Here is a 12,347-nt window from a genome sequence, read left to right on the forward strand (position 1 = left end):
AAAATGATACTGTCAACTTTTTTCTCTATGTATGAGGAAAAACTGTCTTTGAAACCCATAGAAATCTTGCCTCAGGATGGAGAACAGAATGAGGCTCTATTCCTGTACTTCTTCCCTCTCCTTCCACTCATGTACATGCTTGTGTGCAGCATGGGTGCACACACTGCTTCAAATCGTCTCATAGCTCTTTCCTGGAGCTGCATTTCATCTCACGTATCTGTAGAATTTCTACATTTCTGGAACAGCAGAGGGAGCCAGAACTTTTAAGTCAGACCAATACCATGAAGCAGGATTCATTGGCTAAACTGAACAGAGGGAAGGGGGGGAGGGAGAGACCTACCATCCAAATTACCTACAGAAACAGCGAGGAGAGCGTCTCCTCTGGACTGCTAAAACACAGATCTTGCTTTGCTGCTACAACAGTCCTCTCTTCTTCCAAGATAGAAATGGGCAGCAGCAGTCATTTTCTCCATCAGTGAGAGGTAAGAATTTCCTAAGGTATTTATTTCAGCATTGTAAGAGCTCAGATCTCTTTATCTCTTAATCAGTTTTGATTGGCAAAAACTATTCAACTTTCAATTGAGTGGCTGACAGATGATGCCATCAGTATTAATTCCCTTTGTGCTCAGATCTTGCTCTGCTTTAGATAACATTTTCTGGTCAGAAATCAGTCAGTTAACTAAGGATTCACCTGAAACTTTAACCTAGAATGTGAGGCATGAACTATATATCAGAAATTTTTACAGTAGAGTTGCAGAGTTACTACATTAATACAATTTAAATAAACAAGTTCTAGAAGAATGTGAGAATAGGAATGAAAACCAGTTTTGATATGATTGTTCATTCATTTAACTATTAGGGTAAACAGGAAAGAATGAAAAGCATTCAATTAGCATTTGAATTTTAAAATTGAGCCACTGGAACTGATAGAGATGTAACGTTTAAATTCAGCAGAAGCTGTGGATTCAGAGGCTTTGCCCAGATTGAATTCCTAAAAGTAAAAGATTCTTACATATTCCAGTTTCACAAAAAGTTGTGGATTTCTTGATGGTTTTAAACCCATACAGAAATGAAGGCAGAAATATGAAGTGAACTTGATCCAAAGTCCACTGGGATCAATGTGCTCTGAATTCAGTCACAAGGCAAGGAAAAACAGTAATAAATACTTTGCTCTGTTTGCATACTTTTAAGCTCTTTCCCTAACTCTTGCCCACCTCTGTTGTCAAGAGAGAGACCTAGAGACCTAGACCTGTGTAGCACCAAGCACAAAATGACCTATTCTCAATTAGTTTTTTCAACACCACCAAAATAAACATTAATATAATTATTAATGGTAATAATTTATCAAGGTTTATAAAAGTGAGGGAGGCCTTGATAAATACTTAACTTTATCATTCAGCTTTGATTAAGGTAGTGCAAACAATTGTTTTTATCAGTCAGTACCTGAACCAAAACATTAAAAGTATAATTTTGAAAGGAAAGAAGACATTTTCAGATGCAATTAAAAAAAAAAAAAAAAAGTTATTTTGGTATGAATCTTACTTTTGTTTAATTGAAAATAAAATTTTAATCAATTTATGAGCTTTTTCCTTTTTTTTTTTTTTAATTTAAATAAACAAAAGGACCTGAGCTTGGTACAGGATATGGTGATACCAAACCTGGTATTTAACCCAGTGGAGCTGGCGATCCTCTGAGTTCTCCCTCCTGAATCCCATTCAGAAAAAAGCATTTGAATGGATGTCTCTCAGCTCCATGACATGTTCCTTTCCCATTGTTTTGTGGCATGTCTTACTGGCTTTAGAGTTCCTACCTACACCACAACTTTTTTAAAGTTACCCTGGCATTATTCTGTGGAATTGAGTTCAGAGAGTATAGGTACACAACCACCACGTGCCACCAAGCAGGTGACTATTTCTGACAGATTGATCCAGTCTTATTTATCATGAAAGGTCCAAACCCTGTACACTGGAACTTTTGCAAACTTTCAAGGTCAAAGAAGGAGATGGCAACTTCTTGGCAGATCTTTGAGGCTTGGGTGCACTCCCTGCCACCTTGCAGTGTGCCACAAAGACTTTCTGGTTATCATTGATCCCAATACTTTTCGAACAGAATTTAACAAAGATGAAGATTAATAAAATGTTCACCACTAAATCTCGTTATATCAAATCCCTTACAGACTTTACATTGCTGTGACATGGCTGTGCATACTCAATGACAGGTTCCCTCTTCTAGTTAAGTGTTGCCTATAACGATATCCACCTGATTTTTAAACCCTCTCCAAGATATAAGGTTAAACAGGGCAATTCCGTTTTACTGAGATAACATAACTGCAGACAAAAATGGGGCACCACTGTTAGTTACCACCATCTCTGGTAGTATCTGCAATACGGATTTCAGAGTTCTGGTAAACCTTTCCACTGCACAATTGTTTCTACTTCATAAGAGACAGCCCATAGCTACTTTATTCGAGATAATTTGCATAACTTTTAAAATAGGTAATAACAGCCACTTGGCTGTAGGAATCACTCCTCTCATGAAGACTTAGGGACTGAAAGCAGCAAACAGTGCTTGAGCTACTGATTAAGTTCTGAACTTGACAATTAATTCCTTCTGAGTACCAAATAATGATGCCAAACACGGCAAGCATATTTTTTTTTCCTTCTACCTATATCTAATGGAGAAATCGATCCACTCTGTCCATCACAGCTATATGGAGACTGGCTTTTGATTGCAGGGAAGGGCTGATGCTGATTAGCTTTGCAAGAAGGACCTACCCTTTCCCAGTTAGCAACAGAACACATTATTAGCAGTAGTGCTGTGCTTTATCCTGCCTCCAGGATAAGTTTTTATAGAGATTTAAATGGCATGTCTTCAAGTCTACGGGTCTCTCTAAAGGGCAGTCATGTATTAACTGCCTGGGATCACTTAGTGTCTAGCAATCTCTCTTTAAAACCCACTGGGGAGTTCATTTTCTTCCCTGAGCCATTTCTGCAGAACTCCCTTTCTTTTGAAGATTTTTTTGGGGACATACAGGATATCCATTTATGAGAAAACTTTCAAACTGACTAATTAGAGGGTTTTTTTTTTTTTTTTTTTTTTTTTTTTTATATATATATAACCTGAGTGATACTTGTTACTTTAGAGAGCTGTGCTGTTCAGCAAGGCAAATTCTTCACACCTTGGCTGCTCTATTTCCTTGCTTCCAAAAGGATAATGAATGTCTGTTAAAGACAAAGATGGAGAATCTAACTTCAAATAGGATTAAATTGGAAAGTCCTTTTTCTGTATACAGTCAAGTTGCTGCAAACTTTGTGATGCCTATCTTTCAGATATGCCCCTCTTGCTGCATCAGTTAGAAAACCTTGCTTTTGAAGCATGTTAGCTCGTATAACTGACCTCTTTCCTGAAGTTCAAAAGTTCTGAATATATATATTCATTCATATTCATACCCTTCCCTCTTTAAAAACAAACAAAGAAAAAAGCCAACTCTTCTCCCAACTCCCTCTCCAAACTGATTTAGGAGGTTTGTTACTCCTACAAGCCAATTCAGTATTGTTTAGTTTCTGGAGACAAAAGCTGTTGTCTTTGTCTTTAATTTTTTGCTATTTTTTAGTGGGTAATTGACAAGCATCCAATACATCAAGGGGAGCTGACACTCTTTTCCATGTGCATTGGTGATTTAGTTTATTAGCTAACATTTGACTGAACTGTCTAAACATAGTAAGGCCATATTGATTATTACTAGCTCTTAATTTAGACCAAACCAAATGGCAATCAACCATTTTGAGATGACAAGCAATTTTGCAACGACTGACCCCAAGAATCTGTCATTTAAGGATACTGTAACAGGATACATAAGTATTACATCACCACAATACTTCTTTTTCCTGTTTTTCTATGAATGTTTTTTTACATCATGGTTGCCAGAACAAAAGATATAGAGAGCTCTGCATGTAGGTGATCTAGGCTCTGACTTTTCCAAATACACGAGGTTTGACAGGTAGTTTTAAGCCCTGCACATTGTACCAAAGATTTCCTTGAGACACTCACATCTCACCTCCCTGTGTCAGTCCCCTGACCTGTGATAAGAGGGTGATAATTCTTTATATACCTGTGGGCAATACCATGAGAATGCATGACCAGGGAATGTTTGCCAGTCACTTTGTGAGACACCACAGAACGCAAAGTATTAAGGAGGGAATTCCTAAGCCAACAAAGTACATTGCAGAGCCTTCAGAGACATGGCGGTACCATCTGCAACAAATGCACAGCCACTCTCCTTGGTGTTCCTCTTGGGAACATTCCCCTTAAAGCTGTGGGATCTAGCTTCCACTTTTCAGGTTGCTCCAATACTTCATTTCCTTGTTTAAATGTTATTAGTTCTCCTTACTGACCCCTCAGTGTGTCCAAAGCTGTCTGGCACCCTTGAGAGGGCTTACTCTGTGGGGCACAGATGTTTGTAATAACAGCACACATTTTTCAAGCAACCTGAGAACCATGTATTTGTTGTCTGGGATACTGTAGCTAAGGATACTGGGCTGGGACTGTAGTAAAAGGCCCATGTGTTCACTTAAGCGGAGTCTGTTTGTCCTGTCCAAATGCCAAGACTGAGTTCCTTCAACTGGTACCAAACAATATTGCAGGCTGCTGATCCCTCTGCTCTACTCCGTATGCAGCATCTCCACTGGCCAGCAGTCACTAAAAAACTAAGGGGCTGGTTTCTGGTTTTTCATTTGATCACCATCTTCATGCTGAGACAGACTCTCGCTTAGCCTCCGCATATGCAGCTGTGCGATCTACACATCACCACTGCTTTTAGTTTCAGAAAATTAAACAACCTGTTCACAGGGTTTAAGTAACAGCCCAAATTAAGTGGATACGAAGAGTCACACTTATACCCACAATTTGGAAAATTTCCTTCATCCTCTTTAATTAAGATTTAAACTGCTGAGAAAAGAGCAAGAGGAAAAAAAGGTTAGAATATCTTACTCTGTCAACCATCTCTGACATATTGATAAAGATAGATGACAAAGACAGATAAATCAGCAAGTCTAAAAAAAAAAAAAAGGAATTGCCTTTACATTTTTTGCTGATCAAATAGAACAACAATCACAAAACACCTTTATATTTACTGTACACTGTGCCTTTGTTGTCAGTTCTGGAGATGCAGTGCTTCAGAAAGAGAAAACCAAGGCAAACAAAAGAGGCTAGCATGGCGGGTGGACACTTTTTCTAGAGTGTTAGTTACCTGTATGCATGCTGTTGCTCAGCAGTTAATGCTACTCAAACAGTGATAAGCTCTCTATACCATTTTATTTATGTATTAATTTTCTGACCACTTGTTTTTCTGAAGCTCTGAGAAATTTATCACAACCTCACAAACTTGTTTGAGTAGCATTTTATTGCTGAGGAAAGGCTTGTGCAATGGGTAAATAGTGTCATTCCCTGTGTATTTATTTACTTTTCACATTACAAGCCTTCGTACAGCATGTAACTGCCTCTGACCTGAGAAGGACAGGGTCAGATTTTTTCTTCTAATCCTGGACAAGGAAGATGTGGACTCCAAAGCCAGGATTATAGAGCTATGGAAGCGGTAGTCACTTAAATCAGTGTATCCCAATGCCTGGCTGAAGGGAAGGAGCTAGTACATAGGAAAGAGGATATTATCTCCCATGCATAGTGGGAAAGGGAGCTGGGAAGGATGGGTGGTACCAGGTGATCACAGCAGCCTCCCAGAAGCTTTCTGGCAGAGCCCAGGCATTCCTATGCTGGCAATTTCCAAACGCATGCAGCCCCAATTAACTCTGTGGGTTCAGTTCCCTGAGACCCTGTTGAAAATCCTAGCTCAGGGGTTGCAGCCATGGCTAAGCAGCAGTCCCAAATGCCTATGCAGAAACAACATCCAGTAGATTACACACGCTGCTATAACACTTGAACTCCCCAATTAAAAAGAGAAAAGTTCTGCTGATGAAGGAAGCTTATTGCAAGAAATTAAGGGAAGTTGTCAAAACCACCCATTCTTAAAGCCAAAATCAGGAGATTGGAATATATCCCTGATAAGCCCTGCAATGGCCACACTGGCAACCCAGAAGAAGGTATCAGTGCCCTGTGGGCACTGAGGTTCATCTAGAAAGAGGAAGCAGGGAATTTGGACCACAGTTCCCATGACCTATTGCAGCCGCACAGAAGCTGGAAAATAATGAAATTTGAATTCCTTCAGACTCTTTCAAAATTGTCCCATGTTACCCCTCCTGAGGATATGAGCCTGAATTTTTGCATGGTGATCCAGTCTTAAGCAAATGCGGTTTCTGGCTGCAATTATGATTTCAGTGCACAAATTAACTCACATTAAGATATGATAGTGTTAGCTTTATGCAGTTAATGTGCCTTAGTTTTTGCATTGATGTTTAGCTTGACTGAAGGAAAATGCAGCCCCAACAAAGGGCCTTCCCCTCAGTTTGGGATCAGAACTTTGCAAATCCAGAATCACACATGACTTTTATTCTCAGGTGTGTTCTGATCCAAACTCCTACTGCATTTGTCATGTTTAAGATACTGTACTGAGTTAAGTGATGAAGTAAAAATATTCTTAAATCCCTAGAGGGACCTCATAACCAGTAAACACAATTAATCTATTTCTGTAGATTTCCACAGACTTCTGTACCACACTTTATCAAATTGTTCCATGTCATGACCTGATAAGCCATATGAAAGGGAGCTGAAGATACACAGAGTCATTGGTGTTAGCTTTTCTGTCCCACTGCCCTCCACTACCCTTTTGACTAGTCTTTTGTGGCATAACTAAGTAATCTTTTTCCTTTCCTTTGCAGGCATATCCAGACCCTCTGCAGCCAAACAGAACAGATACAACCTTTTTAGAAGATAAAACCTTTTTAGAAGACCCAGACTGTATTTGGTTATCACCTTTTTGGATAAACATTTTGGGGTCCATGATGAATAAGACAAGGTCTGTTCATGATGGTTTTCCTTTCCTGAACATTAAGAACTTGAGCTCAAACCGAAGCTTCCCCTCACACCTTTCTAATCAGTGCAGGAATGTCACTGACCTCACTGTTTTTCTGGCCACCTCTTACAGCTTGGAGACAGTCCTAGGCATTGTGGGAAACATCTGCCTGATTGCTGTCATAGCCAGGCAGAAGGAAAAGACCAATGTCACCAACATCCTAATTTCCAATTTAATAATTTCAGACTTGTTTATGTGTCTTGTCTGCCTGCCTTCCACCATTGTTTACACCATGATGGACTACTGGATATTTGGGGAGGTCATGTGTAAAATGACCTCTTTCACTCAGTGCACATCTGTGACAGTGTCAATACTTTCCCTTGTCCTTATTGCTCTGGAAAGACACCAGCTCATCATAAACCCAACTGGCTGGAGGCCAAGCATCTCCCAAGCCTACCTAGGAATTGGAGTCATTTGGACTTTAGCATGTCTCATGTCCTTGCCCTTTTTGACCACGTCCATCTTGTCTAATGACTTGTACCAGCAGCTTTCACACATCATGAATTTTTCCAATGACAAGGCCATATGCATTGACTCATGGCCTTCTGAGCAACACAGACTTATCTACACCACCACCTTACTGCTCTTGCAATACTGCATCCCACTGTTCTTCATTATACTTTGCTACCTGCGTATCTACTTACGCCTACAGAAAAGAAAAGACATGTTTGAGAAGAGTGAATACAGCAACCGAGCAGTTCAGCTGAGAAGGATAAATATTTTGTTAGCATCCATGGTTGCTGCTTTTGCTGTTTGCTGGTTACCACTGCATGTTTTCAACACCATTGTGGACTGGAATTACAAAATCATTTCACCTTGCCACCACAATCTGATCTTCTCATTGTGCCACCTGGTAGCCATGGCTTCCACCTGTGTCAACCCCGTTATCTATGGTTTCCTAAACAGCAACTTCAAAAAAGAAGTGAAGTCACTGATTCTGAGCTGCCAGCATAATTCAGTAACTGCATCCATGGAAGAATACGATCATTTACCTTTATCCACCATGCAGACTGAAATCTCCAAGGGCTCACTGATGTTGAACTGCAGACATAATTCCATTTAGCTAGCAGAAAACATTTCAGAGGGTTGCATTGACACCACACACCAACAGTACCTGTGAGTATAAAAAGCAACTGTTGATGCTACAGCTGGGATGCAAACAGGAGCCCACTGCTGCCTGACTTTTGGAAGAACAGGCAAAGGAAGTTCATAAACGTATACAGTAGCTCCTGTGGTGCCCAAGTTGTTCACATCATTGAGGCGGTACAGACGTTGAGAAGACTGGGCTGATGTGTAACTGGCTGCTCTACCAGCTCAGTAACTAAGCTGCGGCTGCACATAGACTGACGTGGGGTTCATCAGCTAAGCTCACATCACCATGGCTGAGATAGAATCTCAGGCTTCCAATATCAGTTCTACAGGCTGCCAAAAGCTGCATTAGTGAAGGCTTCATTTTTCAGTATTAGTAAGATGTTCATGCACTGATGACACACCAGTGGAACAGAGATATGTAAATATGTACATTTTTGTGCTTTACCAACTCTGACAGCTTGATAGGTAACAGTAATGTATCAACAGATCTAGTTCACATCAAACTGGATGCCTGGAACTTCTCTCTCTCATCGTACAGGTCTGGGAATAGCCACTTGGCAATAGCAAGTAGGGACACAGAACAATCCTGTTACATAAAGTTACTTATAGAGGAATACTGGCAAATGAAAACAGTACTCTGTGGATTAAACTCTTGAAGCACATAGACATGATGCAGAGCACTATTTTTAAGCAAATGAAAAACAGTTGCAGATCTATGTGGAAACAAATCTGGTTGATTTTGCAATTCCTGCTGCTGCCAGTCACAGAGCTCCACAACACTAAAAGTGCATGCCATGATGATAAGACCTGGCTGGATTACTGGAGCTGTTCCAGACCTCGGTAGGAAGATCTCAATTCTGCTTCAGCAGCAACATACTAACTAGTTCCTTGGTACTTCAACCACAGCGTGTCTTGTTCAGAAAGTCTGAATGAGCATGAAAAACTGTTTGTGGAAGCCTTGTCTTTTCAGAGTGCATACACTCCCAAAGAAATAAGCATACACATGGAGGTTTTCTGTTTCCTGTTAAAATAAAACCAGGTATCAGACACCCGTTCCACTTGCTGGCATCAGCAACAAAGATGGAGCTGAAGCTCCGACAGATCAATAGAAGGTCAGTAAAAATAGCACAAGTGGAATCCAGGTCAGGTGGAGACACAAATCTTAAAGCCAAGCTACATGTAAATAAATAGTATTGTCTATTTTGTCTAATTGCTCTACTGAAGCGAGGGTCATGTTTTTTAAGATGTGTGGTATTTTTAGTCTTTGTCCACAAATTGGCTCAGTGACTGCTGAGAAACCAAGAAGTAGTTATGCCCAAGACAGCCATGCTGAGGAACAAAATGGAATAATAATAAAAAAAAAAAATAGAAGGCAAGTGTATAAAACGATATCAACATATTCAAGGTGCTGTAGGCTAATAGTAAAGAAATATGGAACTGTATTCTGTCCTGTGTTGTTAAACTAACCTTAGCAGAAGACTGGGCTAGGTGACCAACTGAGGTCACTTCTAACCTGAATTATGTTACGCTAAGTAGTCATTACTTCTCGTAGTCAATTACATTGCGTGGATTTGAAGCTATCTAATGTACAGTTATGCAGAAAGCTTCCCTTAACCAGAAGCTCTCCAATTAGATGATGGTAAACAATTAGGTGAGCCTCCCATGCTGTGGTCTGACAGGCAATACAGACTTCAGACAGAGCATCTGAAGACAAGATCAAACTCTTACACTATGGGGTAGCAAGAGCTACCAACAAAGATGAATTTGTATCTGCATCTGGCATAGATGGCAGGTAATCCCTTGCCAGGAGCTGGGACACAGAAATCGGTGGCAAAACTTCAGGTTTGGACATTGAATACTTGCATGCAGGGTCTTAAGAAGTCATTCTGACACAGCCACCCTTCTAATTCTGGGCAGAACCTGTATATCTCAATAAGAGAGTTCATGTGTGATTTCCTTCTGCAACCTCTTCAGTTACCTGGCAAGACATGTTTGCTTCTTTTAGATGGACTTCTGCTTTCTTTTGTATTTGTATTTGTTGTTGTTGTTGTTGCAGTATGAGAAGTAGTTTCTCTTGATTTCTTTGTATTCAGTGTCATTTTTAGACTGGACATTGATCCTATTAGAAACACAGAACAAGAGGACTCATTTTTATCTCAACCACAGTTTGAAGTTTGCTACTGTAACTGAAACCAGAGCTGAAATAACCATTCAATGCTAAGTAGTAAAAATATATTAACTTCTCCTTATCAATTTTATTTATACCAAAACTGTGTTGTATTATTTGAGAGCTTAAATACTGATTAAATTTTTTGGTGTTTTTATATTTAGGGTTCATTTCACCCAATTACTCAAGTAATTCTGCCTGTTTCCTGCTCCTTTTTGTAATTTCAACATTTAATTAACTAATGTGCATGTCAAACTATAGTAAGAATACTCTGCTAAACATGAACATAGAAGATTAGCTGATTTATATTCTTAAATGTACAGCTTTTCAAGCACCACTCTATGAAATGGAAACACTGTTACCTTCAGGTTTTTTAATTCCATGAGCATGTCTTTGGCACTAGTTCTAAGTGAAAACTTTTTGGTAGAAAACTTGCATAGCTCTTACTGCAGGTCTCTGACATACCATACTTGCATTGTTCATCAAGTGCCAGTTCTTCCTGCAATGGCAAGAAGTATCTGACTCTTTCTTAAACTGTGATTCATGTGGCCATTTGTACCCACAGTCACAAGTAAGTACGCAAAGCAGGCAGATCCAATTTTACAATAACCCATACTGACACAAACAGGAATGTGTCTTCCTCTAGTGAAGATGGGAAGTGTCAAGCTGGAGTCAAGTATTGTTGCTGCTTTGGGCTGGATAAACTAAAGGATTTAGACATTAAAACGCAGCAAACTCCACCCAAACATCTAAGCACAAAATGCAAATCCTAAAAATTCCCAGTCAGCTGCTGCCTATTCATCCTGAAGCACATGCTTCACCATGTAAAATTCCCTAGGTAACTAAACAAAGTAAATCCAGAACAACAACAACAAAAATCTAAGTTCCAAGGGGCTAACCATATATGCCACATATAAGCTCTATCTGCACTTACACGCTGGGCATCATGCTGTCACAAATAGCCCTAACAGGAAAGGTGTCACCACTTCTTTCTGCGTGGACATAATGGTGTAGAGAATGTAGCTGTGCATAAAGAAGTAGAAAATATTACACTATTAGTTTTCACAAAGAGCTCTAGCAACTGTTCTCTGTCCCTTTTGAAGGTGAAGGTACCAGACTGGATGTAATTATGCCTGCACGGCTCTTGAAAGCACCTTTTCATTTGTTGCTTTGAGGCTTTAACACAACCAAGAAGGGAGTTGTATCTTTAGTCCTGGAAGAGGATAACAGGACAGAAATAGCTTACATACATTTTACCCACCTGTAAATAACTAATAACTTGATTTAAGGATCAAGCACTTCTGTGTTCGTTGTACTACAGCAGTGCTTTTTAGTATTCTCTTTAAAAAGTCATGCTACTGAGTTACAAAGGTGGTGTTGGGGAAACATGCTAGAGCTATGTAAACCGCAAGTTCATAATACACTTCTAAGAATTTTTCCTGATTTTTTGTTTATTTTTTAAAAAAAACGAAACATGCCTTTTATGTTCCTGCCTCTTGTTACATGCTGTAAAGAGATAGTAAGATTTTTCAGAGCAAGGAAACAACTTATTGGTGTGATATAAGTGGCACACTTTAGGAAATCTATTAATAACTAATAAAATAATATTGGCTCTGTTACTTTGTCTCTGCTTCTATAAAATAGCATAATACTAATCATAATATGAAGCATATAATGTTTGGTTTTCAAATAGTGTTTTTCAAGAGAAAAAAGTTAAACTGTGTAAGAGTCACTGATTATGTTTATTACATTCACACACACAATGAGAAAAAGTACAATAGCATTACCTGTTACGTGCCTGGGTTATTGATATATGGCATAAAATGATAGCAGCAGCAGTTGGTAATGACGTTGTGACAGCAGTCACTAAAGGTACACACTGCAGGTCTGCTATTTTCAAATGCAGTTGTACACACCCTTACAAAGTGCTGCAGTCTAACACAGCTTATGGTAAATTAAGACATCACATCCTAAGAATCCATTACGGGACACTTTTACTTTGATCTATGTGTCTTCACACTTTCACCTGATTTTCACCTAAGTTTTTAGTCCATGGAATACTGG

The 12,347-nt window shown here is 39.4% G+C and overlaps 1 protein-coding gene across 1 annotated transcript; it reads left to right on the plus strand.

Moving 5' to 3' along the window:
* Window positions 1–333: 333 nt before the first annotated feature.
* On the plus strand, window positions 334–11,902 carry LOC118169310 (neuropeptide Y receptor type 4-2-like). Its single transcript, XM_035330473.1, has 2 exons — window positions 334–482; window positions 6,831–11,902. Exon 2 carries the CDS (start codon window positions 6,951–6,953, stop codon window positions 8,085–8,087), a length of 1,137 nt encoding a protein of 378 aa, XP_035186364.1. The 5' UTR covers window positions 334–482; window positions 6,831–6,950; the 3' UTR covers window positions 8,088–11,902.
* The last annotated feature ends 445 nt before the right edge of the window (window positions 11,903–12,347 follow it).

The sequence above is a fragment of the Oxyura jamaicensis genome, chromosome 6, assembly GCF_011077185.1.
Source record: "Oxyura jamaicensis isolate SHBP4307 breed ruddy duck chromosome 6, BPBGC_Ojam_1.0, whole genome shotgun sequence".
Classification (NCBI taxonomy): domain Eukaryota; kingdom Metazoa; phylum Chordata; class Aves; order Anseriformes; family Anatidae; genus Oxyura; species Oxyura jamaicensis.

Bases quoted from the DNA above. Each gene is read 5' to 3' on its own strand.
- LOC118169310 (XM_035330473.1), top strand. From the start codon at position 6,951: ATGATGAATAAGACAAGGTCTGTTCATGATGGTTTTCCTTTCCTGAAC.